The sequence below is a fragment of the Thermobia domestica genome, chromosome 18 (assembly GCF_964235325.1).
Source record: "Thermobia domestica chromosome 18, izTheDome1.hap1.1, whole genome shotgun sequence".
NCBI lineage: Eukaryota > Metazoa > Arthropoda > Insecta > Zygentoma > Lepismatidae > Thermobia > Thermobia domestica.
Window position 1 is genome coordinate 182,602,633 of NC_137471.1, and position 27,958 is coordinate 182,630,590.

The window sequence follows — 27,958 nt, forward strand, 5'->3', positions numbered from 1 at the left end:
AATGTTTTACAGATATAGCCTACATCTTTTGATTTGGTCATACTGTACTGTCTGAAAGTCTTACATCTACCGGCCCCTGTGGAAAGCTCCACAACTTCACTATGGCCAGTCCGCCCCTCGCAACGACAATGTTAAATTCATGTATTGAGTTTGATGCTGCAGCGATCAAATCTGTCACCGACAGGATTTATAATTACTCTCAGCATCGCATTCCAACTTACTTTATTTGCTTTTTCTTATTTTTAAACATTATTTCACTTACAACTAGTTTTCTTTTCATTTTTACTTTTATATTTCTATACTTTTGTTCCCCTTCCGTGATGTTACATCTTAGTCAAATCACGGAAACACTGTACTGTAACTGATTACAGTGCCTCAATTTTCCACCGACCGAAACAGAGAGTAAAAACAGATTAAATTTGTTGTTTATAAGACTGACCCTTGCACTGTCGTCTGCGGATTCGGGAGGCCAAGGAGGGGAAAACGTGCAGTCACCACATCCAATATCGGAAACGTCGTAATGATGTTGCTCAGTAATTACTATAGTTTAATATAATCACAGGCATATTCCATATTCCAACATAATCACATAGCTTAGAAAATAATAACATAAGTTAGGAAATTTTAGCGATTGAAAAGGTTTCTTGTACCCAATGTACGTAAATACGGGATATTTTGGTGTCCCGGGGGAATTCTCCGGGACACCAGGAATGGTAGTGAAAAAACGGGACAATCCCGTTTTTACAGGAGGTTTGGTCACCCTACCCTGGATGAATATTTGACCTATACCTTCTTATAGCCCTGAGATCAGAGGTAAAAGTGGATCTAAAAAGGTAGGGGGGAACGCATGACATAACGTCGTACCCCGTACCTTTCTTTGTCCATTGTAATTTTTTTTTTTTTTAGCAAGTGGGGGACGTCATACATATTTTTTGGAAGTGGGTTAACGGCGTCGCCCCACGTTCCCCCTCACTTTTACCCCTGCCCCAGATAACTCGGGATAACACTCTGCAAGTTTCTTAGCTTTTTTTTTTCCTACGCACTGGAAAAGATTGATAACGAGGTATTTTTGATATATACTCTTCTATATTCAAACAATTCAAACTAGGAATAAAAAAAATGAATAATTTCTTGCCAGAAAATCTGATAATTAAGTCCTTAAAGAGTTAAAGTCGGGGGAATCAAGTGTTTTAATAAAATACACAAGCAGCAGTTTGGTTTCAAAATATTTATTTTTCAACGCAGAATATGTAAAATTTCCAAATAGTACAATAAATAAAAGTGATATAACACAGCATAATGAATAAACGTTATTGCATACACTCCAACTATTAGGAAAAAAAATATTTTGGTCAAATTACGCAACACAGAAGAGATCATGTTTCCCGTAGACTTAAAAATAGAAGAGATTAGGCAGACGATTACAATGTGGCTTCAATTGACTAATTATAAACATTCTTTTAAAAGCATATTATTTCGTCTACTCCCTCAAAATATTTAAAATAATACAAAAGTGATTGTCAATGTGTTATCATATTTAGTTGAAATGAATAAGTGTTACAATGGAATCTAGCCTTAAAAATTGTTGATTACACTTGAAACAACCTCTTTTAAAGCAAAGAGTACTTAACAGTAATTTGTTCATAGCTACATTACGTTTACACTGAAATACTTTTCTTCATGTTAAAAAAATAAAAACATTTTCTCCACTTGATTATTAAATCTTTGAACTCACACAGGGTGCCGCAAAACGAACTTAAACTGTGAATGATTGCTTGAATAGTTCAGTTCGATTTTAGTCTCTACTACCTATCCTCCCATTTACGACGGGCAATCAAAAAGTTCCCGGAATTCTGTTGTAGTTCTGGCATTTATGATGCAATCACAGTGAATCTTGTGCAATATAGTACCTACGTTGCCTAATTATGAATTTAAGAAAGGGGTAAAAGTGAGGTGGAACGTCGAGGAGGCCGTTCCCCCACTTGTTAAAAATTATAATTGAAGAAGATAGGAACGGGGGACGGCGTGACGTCATGCGTTCCCCCTACCTTTTCAGAGCCACTTTGACCCCTGATTTAACAAGTGCGAACACGCCTTAGCAGGCAGTGTACGAGTAGTGTAGCTGAACAGAGTAGTATATAGTGATCAGTTGGTGAAATTTCACAGATCAAGCAATGCGCAAACAACAACAGGGTGTCTACTAAAATTCCAAAATGAAACTTCGTGACTTTTTCGTGGCCTTTTCTTTATCAAATCATAAAATTTTCTAACATTTTGAAGAGCGAATTTGGGTGCGAATTAGGTCGAATTTTCATCCATGCGATAGAAACGTACTTTGCTTGCGATTTGGTAGCGTCTAAAGCCGACCATAGACATTTCTGGTTGTGAATTTTGACGTTTTATAGAACAAAATTTTTCAATCTGTACTTACATTTGTACAGTTTAAAAAAATCGTGACCCAAAAGCTAAATTTCGTGACTTTCGTGACCGATAGACACCATGAACAAGTTCATGTGAAAATTGAGAAAAATCTGCTTCAGAGACTTTGATAGCCTTGCAAACAGTTTAGCACCATCGGATGTTTGGCTCTTTCCCAAAGCTAAAAATGGAGCTTTTCCGTTTCGACAACGTAGACGCAGCGGCTGAACTTCCTAAGATATCAAAAGAGGCCTTTGGTCGGGGTTTCCCCTAATCACAGGACTGGGGGTGGAACAAGGATTAGGAATTAGATTTCTGGGCTTTCGGCATCTATGGCCATGCTAGCCCGTCATTATTGAAAAATGACGTCCCTCGGCGATCACACTATCCGGGGAAAGGGAGCGGTCTGGGACCTATAAATTAGGTACCACCCGGGCATTTGCCTAGTGTGAATGAGGAAAACTTCATTCAGGGTGGCTGGCCTAAAAAAGGGTTTTACACTTTTTCGACCGACTGCCCCCACCGGGAATAGAATCCGGGACTGGTGGAACAAGTGTGTGTTCCGAAGGTGTTTACTTTGAAGCCGATTAAGTAAATGTGGTAATAAAGAGCTAGAAGGGGATTTCGGGAACTTTTCGACCATTACTCGTATATTACAACATTTAAAATATATTTTCTCCCAACGTCAACCGTTGTACATAATCTTATCTCAAAATTTAACACACTTTGGAGATAATATTCACTGAAGTGACAACGATCTCCTATTCTACACATTTTTCAAAGATTTCGGGTTGTTGCCATAAACTCCTTTATCAGGGTGCCTACTCAAATTCTAAAATGAAATTTCGTGACATTTTCGTAACCTTTTCTTTCCCAAACCATAAAGTTTAGAAACATTCTGAAGAGCGAATTTGGGTGCGAATTTAGCCAAATTTTCATGCACGCGACAGAAACGTGCTTTGCTTGCGATTTGGGAGGGTCTAAAGCCGAAAATAGACATTTTTGGTGGTGAATTTTGACGTTTATAGAACAAAATTTTCCAGTCTATACCATACTTCTCCAGATAAAAAAAAATCGTGACCTAAAAGCTAAATTTCGTGACTTTTTCTTGACTTTCATGACCGTTTTCTAATTTTGTGAATTTCGTTGACCGATATACACCCTGGTACACACAAGATGACTCACATATTTCATCTAACTTAACTTTAAACAAAATTACTTTTAAACTTGATAGGTGGGCTTCGCGCCATCCTGTATCATGTAATTTGTAACAAGTACGTTTGAAGGTGTTTTAAGTTAACAGAGACGAAAATGTCACTAACAGGTGAAGGAAAGGGAAGTGTGCATTAAGTTTGAAGCTCTGACCAATATATAAACAAATAAATAAACTGTAGTGTTTACAAAACATGAAGATTTTCGGCGAACCTGATGGCACATATTGAACTGGGTGGTGTGTGGTCAGCGAATACGCTCCTCACGTAAATATTTCTGACATCCTTTCCGGGAGTTGGGTGGCGGGGGGGAATAAACAGTTTGGTTATGAGAAAAAGTATTATTAGTAACTGGTCAAATGAAATCAAAGATGATCTTTCAACTATTCTTAGATATTTTAGTTATCCAAATTGATATCCAGCGTTTTGTTTCTAAAAATAAAGGTGTCGGTACGCTAGACCTTAGTTTCATAATGGTTAAAAAGTTGCATATCTTTCAGGGTATTAATAATAATAATAATAATAATAATAATAATAATAATAATAATAATAATAATAATAAATAACAATAATAATAATAACAATAATATTGCTTTATTTATCTCACGAATCCCACCCTCAACTTTCCATCTCTCATGGCCATTGAACTTCAGTGACAGACAAATTTGTTGGGATTATTTCGTTGTCGGGGGTCAGTCTTTTCAGAAAAAAAAAAAGTATCTGGTCCGTTCAGAGCCTTTATGGTTGATGTTACCGTGCGAAAAAGGAATTGGAAACAAGGGAGACGCGAGCGAGAGAGAGAGAAGATCCCGAATACTTCTCGTCTATGAACACAATTAACTTACTTCGAGAAGGAACATATTCGTAACTCTTTCTCTGGAAAAAAAAAAAAAAGATTTTTTAATAAAAGTATATATTTACTATTTGGTATTTCGAAGTTTCTCGTCAACCCTTTTTCAAGACAGAAAAGGAAATATTCGGTACTCATTAAAAAGGTGCTGGTACGGCGTACCGTTGCACACCGCCACAAAAAATTTACTGGTTCAAACTAATCTCTTTGCTATTTTTAAAATAGATTTAAGGCTTGATTTATAAATTGTTTTCTTGTAATGACTGTCGAAAGAGTTATTTGTTATTTATATCTTTACTTTCCCAATTCTAGTTTAACAATGAGTACATAATTATGCATAAGAGATTTTAATATTATGCATAACAGAGCAACAATCAGAAATAATGATTAAATAAATGGTGAAAGGAAAAATACATGACACTTGAACGGGATCCGACCCTGTAGTTGCCAATAGAACGACCTACACCAAACAACCATGCCAGCCGGTTGCTATATTTGGAACACAATGAGCTCAATAAGAATAAAATAATAAAGACAGGTTAAACGAGGATATGCATATACAATGCAGAGAGTTCAAGTTTAAAAGGTATTAAGAAATTCATAGCCATCTAACTACATGTCGCGACAAGTGAACACGGTTAGTTTACGCTTTAGAAACGAAAACAAGTTGCATTCAAAGTTTATGACGTGGACACTTATGTATTTATTTGACGAGCAACTTGGTTAGGAGCTTCATCAGATTAACCCTAAACATCGTTTAAACATGTTCCGATTTAAGTACCATTTGCTATACATTTCAACCGAGCAAACCTCGAGTTGGAGCCAAAATTATTGAGTAGTGAATATTATGTCAGGATAATAATAATAATAATAAAAATTGGTTTTGTAATGTAAATCTTAATGCCCTATTTTACAATAATTGTAGTAATGTTCAACATCACATTAGTTCATCATGTGTGTTTTTTTCTATATCAGCTCACAGTAGAGATTTCCTGCATATGCTGAGGAGCTTAAGATCAAATTTAGTCCAGAGCGACTGAGCTCCTGAAAAGTGCTCGGAATTTCCAAATCCCGTGCATTCATTCCGGCAAGGAAAATCATTAATGGAAGGACAAAACAATAGTGGAAACAGTAGCGTCAATCCGTTTGGCAAGTAAAATATTGCGCCTGAGTGAATATGCACTTTTGGAGGTATTCAAGAGAATGCAGGACTTACAGAATGCAACAGAGTTACATAATGACCAGACTTTCAAGAATAAATAAAAAAAAAAAAAAAGTGATGGTCGACGAACTGGCATAATTTGACAACCCAACTAGATTTAGCCAGTGAGAGACAAGTTTGTAACTTTTCAATTAACCAGATTTTTATATATTTTAATTTTCATATTATTTTTTAACGTTTAACAAGGGCCAGGATTAAGGATATCAATTGTCTCTTCAATGTCATATTATTTTATGACAAAATATCTTGTAGAACGATGCTCTTTCCTTATTAAAAAAGAAAAAGAAAAAAATGAAGTCCACACAAGAAATAATTGGTACGTAACGAGAAGGTAAAAACGTGGGCCTCTCTTAAAACCAGAACATTTTGTGTCCAGTCTGCATTTTTCTCGGGAGAACGGACAGTTTTCTCAGAAAAAGGGAAAATCCCACTAAGAGCGAAATGTCTGGTCACCCCTATCCATGCTAATGATTATGTATTACATAGGTACGAACAGAGATAAGTTCAAGAAATCCTAACATTTCATCAATCTGTTCATGTCTGTAGCGCAGTGAGAATGCTCTGCCAATCGACAATGGATTTATGTTTAGGTTATTGTTAAAAAAAAAAAAAAAAAAAAAAAAAAAAAAAATTGCGATTGGTCCAGTTAGTTGGTTCGATTTTAAAGCAGTGAAGCTATATGACACATGTACCTACGGCTTAACATGCGATCCGAACTTCCTGAACTCTCACTAGAACCGAACCTAGGATTCCGGTTTCCCACACCAAGCACAACAGAAGTTGACGCACAGTCCATGTGGTCTGAATGAGTGACCACAGATCTCAAGAATAGTGTGAGCGTCTCGGGAACATTGGGGGGCGCAGTGGTTAGCATCGGCGAAGTATATTGGTAATCTCAGTTTGATTCTCAGACCGGTCATGATCCTTTGTTCACTGATTTCCTACATCCACAGAAGGTACTGTAAGAAACATCGATTGCTCCCTTCATTTTTTCGTAATTATTTCTTTTCAACTAAAAGGACTATCCGATTGCGATGATGTGAACAGACTTTGATGAAGATGGCTCAAATTCAACTTAACTCTTATCCGGGCAAGCTATTTTTGTAACGTAGACTGCAACTGGGGTCTGACCAACTCTATTAGCCTTACCAACTCGATATGTTCATAACTTTAACTTCGACTAAAGATATAAGAATTCAGAATTTTATGGCATCGAAATATTTATGGTTATTAAGAAATTCGAAGAAAAGTATGAAGCTACTGGGCCTGGGAGGCCCCGGTTACCCGGAAAAGGGATAAATATACAACAGACTATATACATTCTACATTCAAAAAAGAAATTTGTCCTAAAATGGATGAAACATAGTTAAAAAAAAAAATCACGAAACATCAACGTTAAAGTCAATGGTAAATCTACGAAACAAATGAATTTGTCCACATATCTCAAAAACTATAATAGGGAAATGATTAATTGAAAGCTTATTGCAAAGACACAATGAAGAGCTTAAAAACGATGTATAGCACGTAAGGTAAGTTGTTTGAGTACAATCAATAATAACAATAACGTATATGTATCTTCTTCCAATTACCCTGGGCGCTCTACTTGGAGGCTACGTGCTTCAAATATCTCGCATCTTGATTTGGAATCTCCAGACTCGATTTAGCACGCAACGTGACTTTTGACCTGATCACTTGCAGTCTGGTGCTTATGGCAAACCAGATAGCACCTTATATTAACAAAGACGAAAATCGTTCCCAGCAAAAAGTAGGAAAGTGCTTCGAAATTTTTTACAAGTTCAATTTACGGTATATGTTTTCACTACAAAATATACTTTGTCATTGAGTTATTTATATCAGTCATTCACTTCGAAGGAACGGAGTATTGAGGCTCATAGTATTACGATTTGTTAATCCCAGACATTCGCAAGCATTACAACATCGAATATAATAAACGAAATATACAACGTACTTTTCATTCAAATGGAAGAAAGCTATGAGAGTAGAATGACAGAAAGAAACAGACGGAAAGACAATATTAATATAACAATGTCATTTTTATCATATGACATATTAAAATATCTAACAGATACAACAATACTACAGCAGATGTTAACACAACAGTGAGACTTCCTTTCGTTGTAAATTATGTGAAAACGTTTTGCTTGTTTCTATATCGTAAGCGGCCTTGAACAAAGGAAAGTATTGAATTCATTGCATACTCTTTATACAAGGATCATCCCAATGAACTCAACCAAGCCGAAAACCTCGTGGTGTCAGATTTCGATGAAACTTGGTGTACATGCAGGCCTGTATGAGAGATGATCATGCACCAAATTTTAGCCCTGTACCCCTTGTAGTTTCAGAGTACTGGGTGGTGAAAAGCGGACAAATTTGATGTTTTTAGTAGAATCTTGTTAGTTTCAATTGGTCATATCTCCCATAAATATTGAGCTAGAGAGACAAATAATATACCACTTTAAAGAGGAAAGAATAGACTACAAGATATATCAGGAACATTTATTTGATTTTGGATCAGTGATATCTCAGAAAGTGCTCATTTGATTTCCTTGAAATTGGGTATCAAGGTAGCTTTATATGTCCGGCATAAGTGTCCCAAATGTAAACTTGGACCAATAATGGTCCTGAATTCTACAATAATTTTCGTGTGATCATGTCGGGAGAGACACCTGGCGTGCCAATGTGGCAACTTGCCAAATGAGACCAAGTTTCATCAAATTCTGAGATGACGAGTTTTTTTTTTTTTTCTGAAAATTTGGTTCATTTCACATGAAATGGCTCATAAACCAAACTATCTTAACAGTAACAGCATATATACTCAATCTTTTCTTCCCAAATTTTTGTTTAATTTTAATTGTACAACACAGATACGATAAAAACAATAAAGTAAAATATTATGCGGAAGTTAAAAATTGAAACGTTCAGATTATTCTGGATGTAGTTGCTCGGTAATCGCCACTTCATGAAGCCGTATCTCTATCTCTTTGTTCTGATTTCCAAATTACTAAGTGCCAGCAATAAAAATCATTCCGTCAAACTCTCATCCGAAAACGAGGCGCTTACACCCTTTCGTAATATAACGACAATTGTTTCTATAACAATAATAATGCATTCTATAATCATATAGTACAACACATGGATCTGACCACTTAATTATACCATTCCACAAAGGACATTACAAATGACATCAACAATTATCACAGACACCAAGAATTTATTTCAGACTTCCACTGTATCTGAATAATTAATAGAATATGACAATAACTGTTATTCACTTAGAATGACCATACAATATATATAGCCTCTGCAATTGTCCTTTGAAGAAACGCGGTTTAAAATACCGCGGATTCGGATATAACATGGGAGAAAGCATGTCTCCTAATGAAAAGTACTGTAGCTTTTTTAAAATAAAAATTTACTTTTAAAAGTTAAAACACTAAAAATTGTGCAAAAAAGGGTCTACTGAACAATTTTACTTTTACAATCGCTTTTCCACACACCCTACTTCACCATGATGCCTGCATTCTGAAGACTTCCCAGGAGAGAGGGGACACAATGATTTTAGCATTTCTATGGTCACATTTCGATATACCGCAGTATGATTATAACGAAGGAGTAAAGCATGTTTGCTAAGAACTGCGTTAAATCGAGAATGTGGTACAGTGTCCAGGTACTAAGTATCAGGGAATGTTTAATATCTAAACTCGAGGTTTTGGAATCCTGGTATACATACTAAATGACGGAATATAAGAAGGAATGTAGTTATCAGGGAATTCAAAAACACATTAAATTAAGTATCCGCCCGAAAGCTCTTGAAGAATTCAACTCAAATGTATTGTAGGTTAATTCTGTACACATATACCAGGTATAGTTGTATACAGAATATTTCATAAACTCTATCGCTCGCGCTATACATTTGCACTGTGTGGAAACATGGCCCTGCCTGGAAACAGTGAAAACTCTAAGCTGACAGACGACTCTTCCACATCTATCTGTTTATTAATTAGAAATGATATACATCCGTACGAGATATTTAAATAGTATAACGCAGGGGTGAAGCATGTCTCGCAACAATCGCGTTATATCGGGCTTCTACTCTATCGAAAAGAATATCAGGAATATGGTACTGTGTGTAGGTACTAAATATTAGGGGAATGCTCACGTATATAAATTAGAAGTTTTGAAGTCTTAGCACAAATACCGAAAGACCATCAATCATTCTGGCTTTATGTTTCTTTCAAACAGCATATAAATTAACGGTTGAGAATAACGCAAGAAAGTAAACACTACTTCAACAACTTTTCGACGTGTAACATGGTTCAGAAACTTGTATATTACGGAAGTTAGAGAAACAAATATTTAGAGAGCTTCGAAATCTGGTGTTGGAGGAAAATGGAGAATATAAAATGAACGGAGAGAGCAACAAACGAAGATGTTTTAAAACGGATACGAGAGAAGAGGACGCTTCTAGACACCATCCTTCGTAGAAAGGCCTATTGGATAGAACACATCTTACGAAGAAATTATCTTCATACCGCCATAGAAGGAAAGATGGAAGGAAAGCGAGGAATAGAAAGAAGAACACAAGTGATCGATGATTTGAAAAATACAAAAAAAAAATATTGGAAGTTAAAAGAGGAAGCTGAAAATCGAGAAACATGGAAGAAACATTTCCAGGTCCAAACTGAGAATTAAGAAGAAGAAAAGAAAAAAAATACCGTGATTAGTCTCAGAACCTGGCAGAAGGCAGAGTACTTAATAATAATAATAATAATAATAATAATAATAATAATAATAATAATAATAATAATAAAAAATCGTTGTCTACGAGACATATAACGTATTTCCGTTGTTTCACACACACACAAAAAGACAATCCGTTTGCCAAGTTGTGCAGACACTATATTACGGCCCGAGATCGAACCCATAAGTTACTGGCGATTCTCACTGTACATCAACGGCTTCTGAAATGACAAATGAATACTTGTTACAAAGGTGACAAGTATTCATCTCGTTCCACAATATATTCACATTTGAACGAATACTGCAAAAATTAAATAAATAATATTGAAAGTTTACAGCGTTTTCAGTCTAACAGATGCACTGTGTTCCCACTTGATATGACTGGTGTTAGTTTCTAGACTAAAATAGTGGATAAAAGTAACAACAACTCTGAATTTTGTATGATAATATCAGTTTGTCATTATTTATCCTAAAAAGCCAACTAAATAATGAGATTGAAGATAAATTTAATTAAAATACATAATGATAAGCATGAACAAAAAGTACGTTTTCCGAGCACGCAAGGTGTCAAAATTGCAGGGGGAAAAGTGTTATTATTTTGAAGCGCTCTATCGGACCCATCTAAAGCACTTCCAACAATTATAAACGAAGTAGTATATATTGTTATCTAAATATCCATGTACCAGAATCATGAGGTATCTGTGGAATGAAATTTTATGATTTCTAGTACTAATTAATTATTTTTGTAAAATTCGACATCTTCCTATTCACACTTCTTTGTTACTTTATATTTTCCAGATGACCTTAAAATATTTGCCAGCAACTTCTCAGATATTCAATGGTATTTGTACATGAATTATTTCATTCTTTTAGAAAAAAATATATCCTAACACTCGACATCAGCGTAAATTTCCGCGATGTTACCCTTAAAATAGACAGTCTTAGACGGGATACTGATACAAACATCACGTGCATTATCTAAAGTCAATGTTAATTAACTAACTCTATGGCTTATAGAACCCGGAGGTTAAATGCCGCGTTAACAAAAGCTCTCCACTGACGTCTATTCTTAGCCAACTGGATCCAGTTTCTACTTTGTATTCCTATTTCTGCGAGATCCATCTTAATATAGTCCTCCCATCTGCGCCTCGGTCTTCCCAATGGTCGTTTTCCGATTGGAATTCCAGTTAGAACTTTGAACGCGTTCCTATTTTCTTCCATTCTGGCTACATGACCTGTCCACTGAGCCTCGTAGATTTGATGACCCCCTAACAATGTTCTGTAAACGGTACAAATTATACAGTTCTTCGTTATAAAGGTTTCACCATTCGCGTTTCTGTTGGGTCCGAGTTAACACTTATTTAAAAATGTGAATGCCCTTGCTCAGAAACATTCTTCTTGCTGAACCTATTTTATTATTATTATTATTATTTAATTTTTTCAACTTTCAAAATAACTATAACCATCCTCATCTCTTATATCGGAGTTTTACCCGTATTCCTAATATGGCACATGACACTAAAAAATTCGTTGTTAGTAAATTGTGAAAAGAGCTGAAGCTAATACTTTTAACCCACAAAAACTCAAACATTGTTCAAGTAAGATTTTTTTAACAAAACTTTCATGGTTCACTAAATGGGGGTCTTAGATAACAGAAATGTCAAAAAAAAAAGTTTTTGAATGAATTGGAAACCCAATGTGACACCTGTGACTCAGCGAGGAAAACACTAGTTTACAACTTTAATTTAGTACATGAACAATTACTATTTTAAAACAGTAATTATTGATCCTTTTAGATACAGGAAAAATAAATTATTAGGGAGTTAAATACTTACTTATCATAGGAATAAATAAAATATATCCGGAAGCTGAAAGGCGCTCGAGAACTCCATGAGCCACATGCAGTTACTGACAAGAAAAGTTGAATAAAATTGCTAAAACCTGAAGAAAACGAACGAAACAAAGCTTGCTACAAAGATTTATGTGTGGCTTATAAAGTGCAATATGTATTTGTGTAAAATGTTTGAAACTAAGTTTATAAGGTGAACAGGAAATTAATGTGACACGTGTGATACACTGGGGATTTGTGGGTTAATTATTTGCTTTTGCCGTTTCTACTCTGTTAGAAGAATAACGAACTTAACACCTACCCAGTCTATGAATCAGAACATGCCCAGTTCGTTTGTTGTTAGTCTAATACTGAAGATTAAAAATAGGACAAGTCTGCGACCAAAAAAACTGCATGGGAGTTTCCCTCTAATTCTTATTGATTTTCGCATGCTGAATAGGGCAAAATATTCGAAAAAGTTCATCACGTTAGATTGTGTTGTACATCTTGGGTGTACAGCTTCGGCATCTGCCACTGAATGAGCAAACTCCTGAACTATTTTCTATTAGTAAATTCTTGTAATCAACAATTTAGCTACCGAGTACAAAATAAGGAAAAATATAGGGCAATGAATGGAGAGGATGACGAAATATGGATATAGCGCGGAAAGGGGGGTTTGCACTACGTTGGATGCTTACGCGGGAAACTGGAAACATCGAAAAATCGAAAGAGAACCAAAAGTACGAGGTGTATCCAGAAACTAACTTTCCCACGCGTCCCGTCCCATAGCTAGGAAACTACATGTTGGCGCGAAGCGACTGCGTGCACGTCAGAGAGTAAGGTCTTAGCATGGCCCATGCGCCAGAGGAACTTCCCAAGTGCTCTCAGTAGCGTCGTGGCAGCGATTCAAAATGAACGTTCCTATTCCAGCTCCATGCAGCTGACAATTTTTTTTTTCAGACCTGTGTAATAATAATAAATAAATAAATAAAAAGTGGAATAAGGTATTTATCAATTCTAAAAGAGAAAGAAGAAAATATAACAGCGGACTGACTATTCGTTGTTTTAAGCATTCGGGACGAGAGTTCAACATTGGTTTCCAGGTAACAAACGTCGCATATTTTAGGTATTTAACCGATGATCGTTTCGCTGGTCCTATCGCCAGCCTCTAGGACCAAACCACGAAACGGACAATGAAGAGGTTGGTGACAGGACCAGCGAAACGATCGTCGGTTAAATACCTAAAATACACGACTTTTAACTGTCTATTAAAGCCACCTTCGACGTACGAAATACTTTACGGAGGGCTTACCTACTGGATACTTCAACAAACAAAGGAGGAAACAAATAAAACTTATGAATTGTTGTTATACTCTATGGTCTTAAATATGGATAGCCAAATGAACTTTGTGGTGGACAAACACTGTGCGTGGGTTTTCTCGGGATTCCCCCGTTTCCTCCCACTTTCTTCATTCCACCATTTCATTCATTTCCTATCATCACCGTCTCCATTATGCTAGCCGGCATAAGCGTGGGACGTAAAACTGAAAGATTTCATTTTCTTTAAATATGGACAGTACAATAAATAAGCAGTCAAAAATATTGGACCTTGGAAATGTGAATGTGGAGAAGGATGACGAACGCAATAACCAGGAATAAGTCAAACATGATATCGTTCCCCAAGTACTTCCGGTATCATTTCCTTCCGGTGGGTTCCAAAAGAAATGCTACAATAGCTGTGTTTTAGTCTGCTTCGTCCTCTACACATTATAACACAAGTTTATTTATTTATTTATTTTTTTATCTTTGAATAAATTTCGGAAATGAGAAACTTAAATAAATAAATGTGAATTACATATCGGCAGAGAATTGGGAAATGTGGTTATCCGTATTAATATAGGTTTTGCGGATGGCGAATAAAATTGCGCATGTACACTCATGTCCAAAATTATTGTCTCTTGTTTATAAATATGTTGTTGTAGGAATATAATTTGATAATGAATTCGCCCGGTATTTCTTATAATGTTAGTATGTGTATAATTGGCAAAGACATGTAAGTGGCAAATTTCATGTCAAAAGAACAGTAAATAATAATAATAATAATAATACGAAAATAAAACTTTCTTGTTCATTTCGCAACATTTTGATTTACTCATTTTAATTTTCCTATTTATAATTATTTTCCTATGAAATTTACCATAAATATATATTTCCCAATTATACACATACTATCAGTATTAAAAGTACCCTGCAAGATCATTATCAAATTATATTCTTACAAGAAGACAGTTATAGATATGCGACAATAATTTTGAACATGACTGTACATGAAAAGAACAATTTTTTGTGATATTCATTAAGAACTATTAATTATTGATTTTTTCCTATCACTATTCATTTGAGATAAAGAATCTCCACATCAAAATTATGTTTCATTAGATTTCATTGTTTTTTTTTTTTTTTTTTTTTTTTTCATCAATATGCAGCGTTAATGAGAATTTCTGCGAATTTCTTTCTGACACCCCATTCTTTGTCAAGAATATTTCATCTGGATGTTCTGAACAAAGACGCTTACAGTATGAATAATGAAATAAGAAACCAGAAAGACAAACAAAAAGGAATGAATTAGAGAGAAAGAAAGAAAAAAGGAGAAAAAAATTGACTTGTTATAATTTGTTAAGAAGACTTGATTGTCCATTATCTGGTCTATAATTGGGTGAGCGAAAACGAAAATGAGTCGTCGATACAGACTAAGAGAGACTACACTCTACAGCAGTGATTTCCAACTCGATAGTGTATGACGTTGGAATATGTTTTTAAGATAAAAAACGGAATAAAAAGAACAAGTTGAACAAAAATTCTTTGAAATCAAATCTTTGAGTTTAACGTCCCACGTTTATGCATGTTAGAGTATTTCTACGAGGGGCATACTGAAAGTCGTGAGCAACATTTTTTCACAGCCGTAATCTCTATTTGTAAGTAAAACCAAATATATCATTTTAATCTACAGACCTTTCTTTCACTTTTCCACATAGTCTCCGTTTTTTTTTTTTCTTTCTTTCGTTTTTGCACACATTTTTCCCATCGTTCTGGAAGTTTGGAAATACCCTTGCGATAGAATTCCGTTCCAGCTGCCCGTAGACACTGACACACTACTTGCCGAATTCCTCGTGTCTCGTAGCGATGGCCTCGCCTCTGTTCCTTCACAAAACCGAAAAGATGGTAGTCGGAAGGCTGTAGGAAGGATGTGGAAGTGTTTCTCACCCAAATCTCCTGATCTGCTTCATAGTGGCACGTGCAGTATACGAACGCACATTATCCCGTTGAAGAATGATCTTCTCTCCAGGAAGTTTATCACGCAAAGCACGACGGTGCTTCAAAAGTGTCTGGATGTAGCAGGCAGAATTTATGGTTTACCTAGGCTCAAGACAGTCAACCAGAATGCAACCCTGTGTATCCCAGAAGACGCTCCTCATAACTTTCCCTACCGACTGCACTGTCTTCACTTTCTTCTTCGGTGACGAATTCAAGTGGTGCAATTCCATACTCTGTCCTTTTGTTTCAGGTTCATGATGATGAAACCAGCTTTCATCTCCAGTCACAATACTCGTCAGAAAGTCTTCACCTTCACGTCGAAATCTCTGAAGAAGAGTTTGGGCAATGATTAGTCTCTGACGTTTGTAAGTTGGTCTTAAATAAACGTGGCACTCAACGGGCACAAACATTCCGATCACCTAAGCTGTGAATCATTTCTTGCACAGCACTATGTTCAACGCCAAATTTTGCATCAATTTCATTCACAGTGATACGCCTATCTCTTCTAATCAGCTCCTCAAGCCTTAACTTGTTGCGTTCCGTTGAGGCAGTTCGAGGGAACCCGCTGTGAGGCTCATCTTCGATACTCATGTTTCCATCCTTAAAATGTTTCACCCAACTCCTAACACTGCTGGCACCCATGCACACATCTCCATAGGCACGCTACTGTCTGTGGTGAATTTCAGAAGCAGATTGGTGTTCTTTAACAAAGGAATTCAATCACAGCACGCTGTCGAAACGAAACATCGCTGCCCGGCATTTTGGAAATCCTGCCTGTGGTCACGTGCTAGTAACAAACAGCGTCAACGTTTGGAAATAAAGAAAGGTCTATAGACTGAGATGATATACTTGGTTTCACTTACAACTAAAGATACGGTTGTGAAAACATGTCGGTGACGACTTTCAGTATGCCCCTCGTATTTCAAGCGTGCCGTCGGAAAATATGTGAAACATATTCGGTCCTACCCCCGCCGCCCTCTTATGCAGAAAACCCTCACTTTCGTTTCGGGAAAAGAAGTTAAATGGCCTCGGCTGTGTTGCCAATTTGTTATTCAGTCATTTGATCTTGGCGAGTGAAGATCATAGGCTACTCAGAATCGCTAACAAGACAGTGCACAGCGAATCCCTATTAGCAACCAAGTATTTCAAGATCTCACCCAAAGCAACTTGTTCCTCCTCTTGCGAGTGAGGTACAGGAAAACACACATCGACAGCAGCGCGAGCAGGGGAACACTTGAAATAAAAAGGCTAAGGGAGATAATGATGATGATGGAAGAATTGATGGAATGAGAAAGTTGGAGGAAAGGGGAGTACCCCGCACGAACCCTATGTTTTTGTCCATGATGGAACCAGGGATCCCGTGACCACAGATAAGCACTCTACCACTGACCCACCTTACCTTCCTAGGTTGAGCAAAAAACAGGATGGAATTGAATGAAACAAAGTTTGCAGTACGGGATTAGTCATGAACCGAGTTGTAGTGTACACTTTAGCTGCTTGTCGCCAATATTTTCTGCCTTCTCCTTAGTCTCTCTGTCTCAGGGCTTCACTCAAAATCCGACCAACAACCTGTGACGTCACTATGCATTCATTTAAAAAGAGTGACGTACAGAAGCTCTGCTACTCATTCACATACTTCAGACCCTTCTTGAGATTTCGTCAGTAAAAGCTGACACAACTCTCATTTCAACCCAACATCTATCCGTCACCAAGACTCTACCCAAAATATAAACGTTCCAACGTTCTAAACGACTGCACTTTTAAATTCGTTGTAATCCAAAAATGGATAATTAAATCTCTCTACAGAAGAGCAAGAAATATGAGTGAATACCTGACTCACCAACGCCTAATCTAAACTATTTAAAGTACAAACTTGAAATTCAGACAGCACATAGAATTTATGAACTAAGGTTCGAGTAACGAATTGGTATTAAATTGCAATTAAATCACCTTATCCTGTCAGGAGTTTGTTATTACAAGATGTGTAATTATCTAGAAATTTTATTTTTTCTGTTTTCAAAATTTTTATAACAAAATCCAAAGCTTATTCCAGGCTTAGTCACAGTTTTCACGGTTGGATGACCAGTGTGATTTACATACTCAACTGGCTAATTGCCATCGAATTTTATTCTGCTGCAAAATCCAACTCGTTACTCAAAATAATCACTTACATAATCTTTGATAATCTTTGTTCACCTAAAACTCTTTGCGACCTAGCTTTCATTTACAAAGTGTATTCCCTTGGCCTTATTATTATTCTTCAGATGACATGAAACTAACTATTCTGTAACTTATTTCTTTCTGCACCAAATATGCCTTCAAAAGCTAGTATCAGGTATTTCTAGAGTATAACAAATCATACCATAGTCAAACTGAATTCATCCCCGACTTCTATTGATTAAAACTATCCTAGATGATGATCTAACACTCACCTACACTGTGCCTTCGGAATCCTAAACAAAGTGTTATATTTCTAGTATGATTTCTTCTAACATTTCAATGATTTATTGCAGGTTTTAGTGTGTGTTTGGAAAAGAACTAATCCAGTAATTTGGAAAAATGTATTACTCATCCCTCGGTTTTACAGAGCTTGCTTTAACGGACAAGATCTAGAGCAGCCGATTCAGTTTTGAAAATTCTTATTTTAAAATAAAAATGTTGAACTTATTGTATTATAAAATATATATTTACAATACACCAGGTATTTTACACTGTCAGATTAGTTAACGAAAATGGTTAAAAGTGCAATACTGTATTCTTTCTCTTTCTTTCGTAATGGATTGAGTTGAGTTGATTTTGAGTTTAACGTCCCTTTCAGCAGCGAGGCTATGTAAGACGTGGAATCCGCCGGGAATCGAACCCGGATCTCCCACGCCAAAGGCGTGTACGCTAACCGCTTAGCGACAGAGAAGCTCCCTTTCGTAATGGGATTGTGAACATTAGCCGCTGCAGACTTAGTGTCGCAAACTACGGATATTTGGCAACATCGGAGCATTGCCCGTTAAAACGAGGGATGTGAATTTATGAACCCGACGCTCTTCTTCATTACTGTCCACGTCTTAAGGTCATTTTGGTTATATGTCAACCCTTTTAGGATTCTCAGGGCATGTATAAGTGAGTGTTAATTACCTTAACAAAATGTACCACACTGTACCTGTATTTAAAGTATGTCATATGATATTCATAATTTTACGACAAAAAAAAGTTTACCAAACTAATTGTAAAAGGAATAGGTAACCCAACTTTTACAACAGTTTTTGTTACTGATATTACATGACAATCAAGTTTTTACTCTACTCTACAAGAACAGAATATCGATCAAAGTAAATCGTTAATAAGAAATTTGGATATATTATATATATATATATCACATATTAATACAAACTAAGAAGGGACCATTCCGATTTGGTGAATTCAATTGCTGAAAATGATTGCTAGCACTAGATTCAGCACCAAAAGAAACAGAGAAAAAGAGTGTTTAGTGCGAGACCATATACAGGGTGGGAAATAAGTGAGGACAAAGTGCGAAGATAGAACGAAGAAAATGTCTAGGAAAACCATGTGAATTTTGAAACGAGCAGAGGGATTGAGGTCAAAGAGCTCTACTGAATAGGCGTAATGTGAACAGTGTTTTAACTGGTAACTGTATGTAACTGGTTGTGAGTAGTCACCAGTGTTACAACCGACGCATTTTGTTGGATGGGATCATCAATACATAAGAACTCTGAATGGGACAGATGTCTTTGTGCAAGGTACCATGCCAGCATTCATCCAGTGGAAATACTTTTCATTTCGTTACATATTGTAAACATTCTTCTTGATGTTCCAGGATTCGATTCTATCTCTTTCTACCCGTCGTGCATACAACGTCCTCATGGACCGTACTGCAGGGTTTCCAGTTCCTCATTCACGTAACCTTTACGACAGTACTGATGCATTGCCGTAGCGTCTAACGCCTCCTCTTACAGAGAAACTATATTCGCCACTATTGATTTCAATAGAAGGTGTGCTCGAGAGTCATATGTCACATTATCCCTTTCCTGTATATTCTTCTTGCGCTAAGTCCAACATGGAGGCTTTTCAGATGCCCCCCACGATTCATATTATGCCTATTCAGTGGAGCTCTACATGCATTTTTCATATCCAACATTTAACCTAAATCCCTCTGCTCGTTTCAAAAGTAACACGGAATTTCTAGACATTTTCTACGTTCTATCTTTGCACTTTGCCATCATTTATTTCTCATCCTGTATAGGGTCTGTCACTAAACATCCTCTTTTCCTGTTTCTTTTGGTGCTGAATCCAGTGCTAATAATCATTTTCAGCAATTGAATACACCAAATCGGAATGGTCCCTTGTAAGTTCTAAGAACACGCCAACCACACTTCGCATATAATCAAAATTTCAAATTTATAACTGACTTGTAGTACATTTTATTTCTTTGAATAGGAAGCTTACGCAAAATTATTTAGAATTTGTACTAAAACGTTGCTCCATTTATATGTACAGACGGAGGAGAAATTCTTATTTTTTTAAAAGAAACAAATGTACAGTATATAGATAATGTGCGAACTACTTTATATAAATATCAATACCAAATAACAAACAAATGTAAATTATACGTTTGCTAAAGCTATACTTGATTGTTCATAATTAAGCGTATGGAAATGGTTGAAAAATTGACTCTCTTTATCGACAAAAGCAAAGTCTAAGGAAGTAATGTTTAGTAGTATTAATTATATGTAATATGACAATGTATAACAGAAAAAAAATCCCTTTTCACTTAACCTTTAACCAATCACTATCTTTCTCGTGTCTTACACCAATAACTTCCACTGTAATTGTATCAGGGAGATAGACGATCCGTCGTTTTATTGGTAACCGACCATCGGAATCTGTTAACCGGTTTCGTCTAATATTAAAAAAATAAATAAATAAATAAATAAATAAATAAAAAAATATCAACTGAAATTTTAGAATTGTTTGTGTATATACACTACCGCTTAAACGTTTTTGAACATACCGGATTCTTGTAAGCATCTACTGTGATCCTATTATTTTGGCACGAGAACTTTACCGCCGTGCATCCGAGATACTCCTGCCTAAAGCATAGAATTTGACAACGGTTGAATCGAGGTCTGAGAGTTACTGCGGATAATATGTCAAATTATAATTATTAAAACTAAAGTCAAAAAAGAAAGGACATTTCATATAAATATTACATAGAATAAACAAAACTGTGGAAGGGGAGGCAACTTGTTAGCTTTGTTGAAAGATGTAGACACGGAGGCAATGAAGTCAGAAATTTGAAAGGAAAAGCAGTTTTCCAAGTTTTGCAGTTTTCTATACCTTGTAGATATGCTGACGTTTAAAAAGACAAAAACGACATTCTTTGAAAAATGTTTACGAAAATACACATTCTTCTCTGCTCAATTGTCGCTCAGTGGGATCGTATATGTAATGCTCGTAGTTACTATTTGAACGAGCAACACTGGAGCATACGAAACCATCGTAAACACTTTTCAAAGTATGGTATTTTTTGACGTTTTACACGTTTGCATATCAACAAGGTATAAAGAATGGCAAAACTTGCGAAACTTTTTTTTTTTTTTTTTTTTTTTTAATTTCTGTCAGTGCATTGACCCTCTGCCTACACTTTCCAAACAAAACCAATATCTTGCCTTACCTTCCACACTTTTGTTTATCGCAATATCTATATCATTTTTTTTTTTTTTCAATTAAAGAATTACAATTTGCTTTATTATTTGCAGTATCTCTCAGACTTCGATTCAAATGTCATTAAATTTTATGCTAAAGGCAGCTCTGAAACTTTGAAACACAGCGGCAAAAGTTCTCGTGCTACAATAATACGATCACAGTAGATATTTAGAAAAATCCAGTATGTTCAAAAATTTTTGAGCGGTAGTGTATGTAAGCTCAAAAATATCCGGATCCATTTAGACAATGACATAAAATCTAAGATCAATAAGAGCTTTCGTACACTGAGGAAGACAGAATGTGAACCACGGTTTTCTATATAGTGAATGCAGGAAATAACCCAATTTTATATCACATCAATTCCCCTTGATTTGCGAATTCAATGATACACAAAGAGGAAAAACCATCGGTTCTTCCCTCCATAATTAAACCGTCCAAGATGCTCTGTAATATGGAAACTAAGTTGTCCGTGCACAAAATGATTGTGGTACAGTACATGTAGTCTGATTAACTAAGCACCGAGTTCACGATTGCGGCTATTTAGAGAGCAGATTGGGTTACCGTCACGGTAAGCTGGAGGCCCTGTTTCGATTCTGGGTCCAGTCGTGTATTTCTTCACTCTTCGGATATGGTTTTTTAGTCTAATCAGAGCAATTTTTTAAAGACAGTTTCGTGTTCCACATTACGCAAGGAATATACATCCTACCTTCTATTGCTCATAATACAACGGGTCTCAAATGATGACAGTATCGATTGCGTACACTGAAGCCATGAGGAAAATACATACAGAGGAATTTTCAATTCAAACCGCTGAAACTTTCCTTACTATCGAAATATTTATTACCGACGACAGGAAGCCATTCAAGCAAAGAGGGACTTAAACAAATGAACATTTAACAGAACATGCTAAAAAAAAAGTTGCGTAACAGTTAAATGTGTCCAACCGCTAACGGGTCAGTAACATTTTTAAGATTCGCATCAATTATAGCTTAACTTGTGAACAGTTAAACTGCTTGAAGCAGGTGTTTCCCATTTCTTTATCATTGTCCGCACAAATTTAAGCAAGTTTCCCCAGAGTCTTTCTTGAAACAGCGCATAGCTTGATTAATTGGTACTACAATGTTACGAATTTGGACAGTTTAAGCTGTCTGTCTCTCTCTCTCTCTCTCTCTCTCTCTCTCTCTATATATATATATATATATATATATATATATATATATATATATACAACAAACTCTCGTTTGCTCACTTCTAACAAAACTGAAGTACGAATTTATTATTAACATGAATTTCTTGCGTATGATTTAAAACTAAATAAATACCTTGTTGCGTACAAACAACTGATAACTACCTTGCAAAATCCTTTAGAACAATTGAAGACTGATGAGATTTTGGTAACACACAAGAAATTAACATTATTTTACAACAAATGAAAGATATGAAAATTGAATTCCATAATTTTCCCACCACTTGTTTTAATTAACAACCAATCACAGATGAACAAGGTCATTTTTCCTGTATTTTTTAAAAGCTGAGTCTCATAACTTGCCCTCCGTTTCTATACATTATTTCCAATCCGAATATGCTTAATATTTAAAAATAAACACAGAAGAAGAGAGACTAAATCATATCATGCAACTGAATTACAACTTTCGTTCCTACACTAACTAACTAACGCTATGGTCTATGGAACGCCGAATTCACAAAAGCTTTCCATAGACTTATGTTCGTTTTTCCACGTAATGCTAAATTATGTGGACATTTCGACAAGATACATAAGAACATAGAGAAAGGATCCATTTTATATAATGCAATAAAATTAGTAACATCACAGATCAAAAAGAAAAAGGGCTTATTGCATATAATTAAAGACATGATCGTCGATATTGTTCAAAAAATACGTAATCGTATACGTAAATGAAAAGGCTTCTCCCCACAACACATACTCCTTAACCTTATTAATTCAACTGACATGTATTTATTTCTAATTGTAATGCTAGACACTGGGACGGCGGTAACCCCATAATCACAGTCGTTTGAAAAGTAACCAAACAGGTGATGGACAGCGCTGACCTTGCAACCTTTGATTTTAAGTAGAAATCCAATGTAAATCACCGAACTAATGCGACTGCTGTGTTATCTGTGTAGACGCTATTATAGGCCCATTAACACAACACTAATTACACCTTAGGTAATTACTACAAAAGAACTTTGGACCAGAAGCGAACGCACGTCCAATGGTTCGGAACTATGCGTTAATGCACGATAATATTGTCTCCCTCTCTCAGTACTCTTTTGATATATTTTCCTTGCTTTCGCAAACATTTGAAAAGGGAAAGAGAAAAGAATCTTCTTCTAGAAAGTGAAATGGTTCACTTATAACCCTGTTCTTAATCTCTATGACTAATTCTCATACGGTTACATCAATAACATTAACTGATGTACACACAGCCACAATAATTTCCTAACTGTAAAATGCCATATCCAGAAATTCATGTCACAAAAGATAATGTATATCAACAAGAAATCATCAAATTTAGTTCAGGTTCTGGTCTTTCCACATTTATTTTCCCTCGTTCGTCCGTAATCACACATCATGTGACGTGTCCACAAGCGGGTTTTCCATGTTTTTCTTCTATTTTATTTCGAACATCAGTTATCAGCCCCATATTGTACAAGACCACTAAGTCAAAAAAAAACTTACAAACCTAATTCACAATTTTAAAACTTTTTTGTCAATATTTCATACCTCCATAACGAAATCATATTGTAATGATTCAATTAACTTTCACCTAATTAATATAATAACATTGATAAAATGATGGCAAGTATCTGTATATTTCTAAAGAAATATTACATATAATATTGCAAAGAACACAATTATTGGAGTTCTTCGTTCGAAACTCCAAGCGATTGTTTCATTCTACCCGAGCATGAGTCCCGAAATATATTTCCCAAACAAATTAGTGTATCCCACAGTACCACTCATTCTATATGTAACATTGAGCAGATGCCCCTTATACCCCATATAGTTGGCAGTGCGCCCCACAACCTATTTTGCTAACATACCCCTATATTTTGCTGTCATAACAATACATTACAAGAATAGTTCTTTTACCATTGTATAAAAATAAATAGCATCATTACATAATAAATATAAATAATATTAAAATTGTTATCAAACAATTTATTTTACAGCAACAAGTCTCTACCTAAGATGTGAATCTGGTGAAAGTTGTGCCTTAAATACTAAAAGCCAATACCCCTTTCTGTTTGCAGACAAACCTGGCAACGAGGGCAATTCCTGTTCCACTACATTGCTCATAAAGAAACATAGTCCGCTTCCAAAGTTCAGCTGGGTCCCTCCAATCACGCCAGTGTCAGCTGGAAATAGTTAAAGCAATGGCATCTGTTCTTACTTTCATATCCACAGGGCAGGTGACGGAGCTGATGTTTAAGTCCTGGTGGAGAGCCTTTCGTAGCTCCAGCCGAGCCTTGTGGACTACGTACATCATCAGAAGAATACCAATGAAAATCTGAAATATCAAAGCAAAGAAACCACTGACTTTCGTTTCAAAGTGTGAAAATACTGCTGGCGACCAACCTATGCGACGCAACACTGAAAACGAAAGTAAAACACCAATAACTTCTAGTTCTAACAGAGAGATCTGTCTCACACGGATCTGAACTAAGGCCTCAATCCAGACTACAACTTAACAGAGTTGCTTAACTCAAACTTCCATACAATTTCTTTTATCCTGAGGTCACTTAGGGGTCTCAGACGATCCTTAAAACTAGGTAGGTTTTACCAACAGAGCCTCTCGTGGTCGGTGTATTAAACATACAAAAACACTTGAAGAATGTGTTACGCACAGGGCAATCAACTGTCGTAATTGTAAATATTATTGTTTATCTATTTCAGAATATGAGTTCATCCGAAGATGAAATAACCGTAGCAGTGATATCTGCTCCGTTGTTGAGACAAAATCTGTCTTCTCCTCCCCCTAAAAAACGAGAGAGAAAGAGTAAAGAGGAGCTGCTGGTCAGGGAGTGAATTCTTCGCCCTAATAATGTACAGTAAAGCCCGTATTTTCAATGGTGAATAATGAACTACATACAGAAGATCTCGTTCCTACAAAATAAATAAATAAATAAAATTTGAAAAATCTACAGAGTGGACTATTCAGAATTCCGCGCGCTATTTTAGTAACTCCGAAAATTCGGCAGCGAGATAAGAACATGAGGGAGTCTGTATCAGCTGAAAAAAAGGTCTGTAGATCCTTGTATCCACCAGATTGTAGAACTGAAAATCAAATGACTTGTCTACATATGTAAATGAGGACAGTTATCAGGCGCGGAAAGCTAAAATAAAGAAAGAGCAATTTTCTAGTATAGGTACTTAGGGTATCCGCTCAGCTCATTACCCACAAAAAATGCCGACATAGCCCATAAAGTAAACTTATACCGCGACGGGAGCTCCTCTCATGCACTACACCCGGACTTTCTGTATTGTGCCAGCATTGTAGAACTGTTCCCTTAAATTGCACGAAGGCCACACAACATTGATGAAAATTAACGCTCATTGTTTCTGTTTCTGGTTTACTTTTCGTGTACCACACCTGAATTTTATGTTTATATGTGTAGAATTACTAGTGTAAAGTTATTACAAATGCTTTACGGCGGTTAAAATAAGTGAGTTCATAAGATGCCTGTATAAAAACTATTTTCCACCGGCGGTGAATTTCTGCACAAGTGTACAGAAGTTGTATTTTGTTTACAAGTGAAACGCTACTAGTATGAAACCATGACAAATGCTATTGAAACTCGTATCACTGCCAAAACCCATTCATTTCCACTACCCTCGCTTATGCGGATACTCACCTTCACCGACGCACCCCCTCGCTAACACTCGGGCCCCCCAACTTCGGTTAGATAGCATTCGTGCTTTTTAGTGGCGACCTAGCGCAGGTTGTTTTGTGAGTTTTTGGGTTGTAGTTTTTATGCATGCATTCGGACGCTGTATTTATAGGGAAATAGTAAAAGAATTATAATTTTTCAACAATTGCTTATGATACCTCCTTGAATTTTAACTATGCATTGTGGATATTTTCATGTTGCCCAGCAGAAATCATTTAGAAAACAATAAGAAGGAAATTAGTAAAGGAATTCTAATTTTTGAACAATTATTTGGAGTGGTGCGCCAAAAGTAAACTTGCAACCTTTTTAAAACAAGTTACATTTTTTTGTATACAAGTTGCACAACATACTTGAACAACCTATTTTTATTCTTTTAAAAGATTTAATTACATTTGTTCACACCTGTTGTGTTCGGGCGGACACTACTTATTTCACTGCATTCCTTCTCTAAGGTCTTTATTCTTGCAGTTTTTTAAAATATAAATCGTGCTTCACATTTTCTAAAAATTTATATTTTTTATATGATTCTATTAATATTATTAATGTTTCTGTTGTCCAGGCAGCATTGTTTTGAAATTACAACGAGAAATAAAGTTGAATATCGTCAGGCGCTACTCTTTTGTGATTGGTAGTTGTATGGAAGTCCAGAAGAAAATAGAAACTGCTTCTATTTCTTCCAAGTCAGGATCCAAATAAAGACAGCAGAAAATTTCAACCTGACCTAAGCGCAAGTTACCTCTCATACGATCGTTAAGTAAGGTCGTGAGTTTTAGATTGTGAATCGCAGCCTTACTTCAGTCTCGTCTGAGACAGGCTTTATTGCTATAGTACTAATTCCATATCAGGAAACTGCTTCTCGCTACCTTTTATCCTTTTTTAACTACGGCGATCAGAATGGAAACCGAAAACCGTTTCATCACTTCCCGTTGGAAATGAAATCTTTGAGCTTAACGTCCCACGATTACGTCTGTTAGTTAAAGGGAGACGAATAATTTACGCAAGTGAATGATAATGGAAGAATTAGTGGAATGAGGAAGTGGGAGTACCTTGAGAAAACCCACGGACACGATCTTGTCCACCAGAAATTTGCCTGACCAAGGATCGAACCAGGGATCCCACGCGCCAGAGGTAACCGCGTGGCCACTGAGCCACTTCCGGTTGGAACAGAAACAATGATGAAATGAAATTAAATCTTTAAGTTTTACGTCCCACACTGATGCCGGCTAGACTAAAGGAGACTGGTGATGAGAAATTAATAAAATGATGGAATGAAGAAAATGGGAGAAAACGGGAGAACTACGAGGGAACCCACACACACGGTGTTTATCCACCAGAAAGCTCACTTGGCGCGAAGATTCCATGCACCAGAAGTAAACGTTTTACTACTGAGCCACTGCGGCCCCAGGAATAAAGGTCCAAACGACACATTCTTGGAACGCTGAACCCATATCGAAAAGTTAGTTCTTATTTTCTCATGTCGTTTTCGTTCCATCAAAATTAATACTGAAGCCGGAAGTGCTAACAGATTTCTTCTCTTCCGGTTTTAGCAGAGACATTAAAATGGAAGTAAAATGCTTAATCGATTACAGAAAACTGCTTCTCGCTACCTATAATGATTCTCGTTCTACAGCAACTGACGTTCAAATTGGAAATGGTTAGTTTCTACTACTTCCGGTTCGAATACACGGTTAGTGGAGAAGATGAAACCTATTGTTAGG

At 36.2% G+C, this 27,958-nt stretch overlaps 1 protein-coding gene across 1 annotated transcript in view; it reads right to left on the bottom strand.

The window, feature by feature from the left end:
• Positions 1–1,213: 1,213 nt before the first annotated feature.
• The window catches only part of LOC145676075 (transmembrane protein 64), a 66,304-nt gene continuing 39,559 nt past the window's right edge, over positions 1,214–27,958 (bottom strand). Inside the window, exon 3 of the mRNA XM_081746945.1 lies at positions 1,214–24,859. Coding sequence (XP_081603071.1) covers positions 24,704–24,859 — 156 coding nt within the window. The 3' untranslated portion in view covers positions 1,214–24,703. The remainder of the gene's footprint in view (positions 24,860–27,958) is intronic.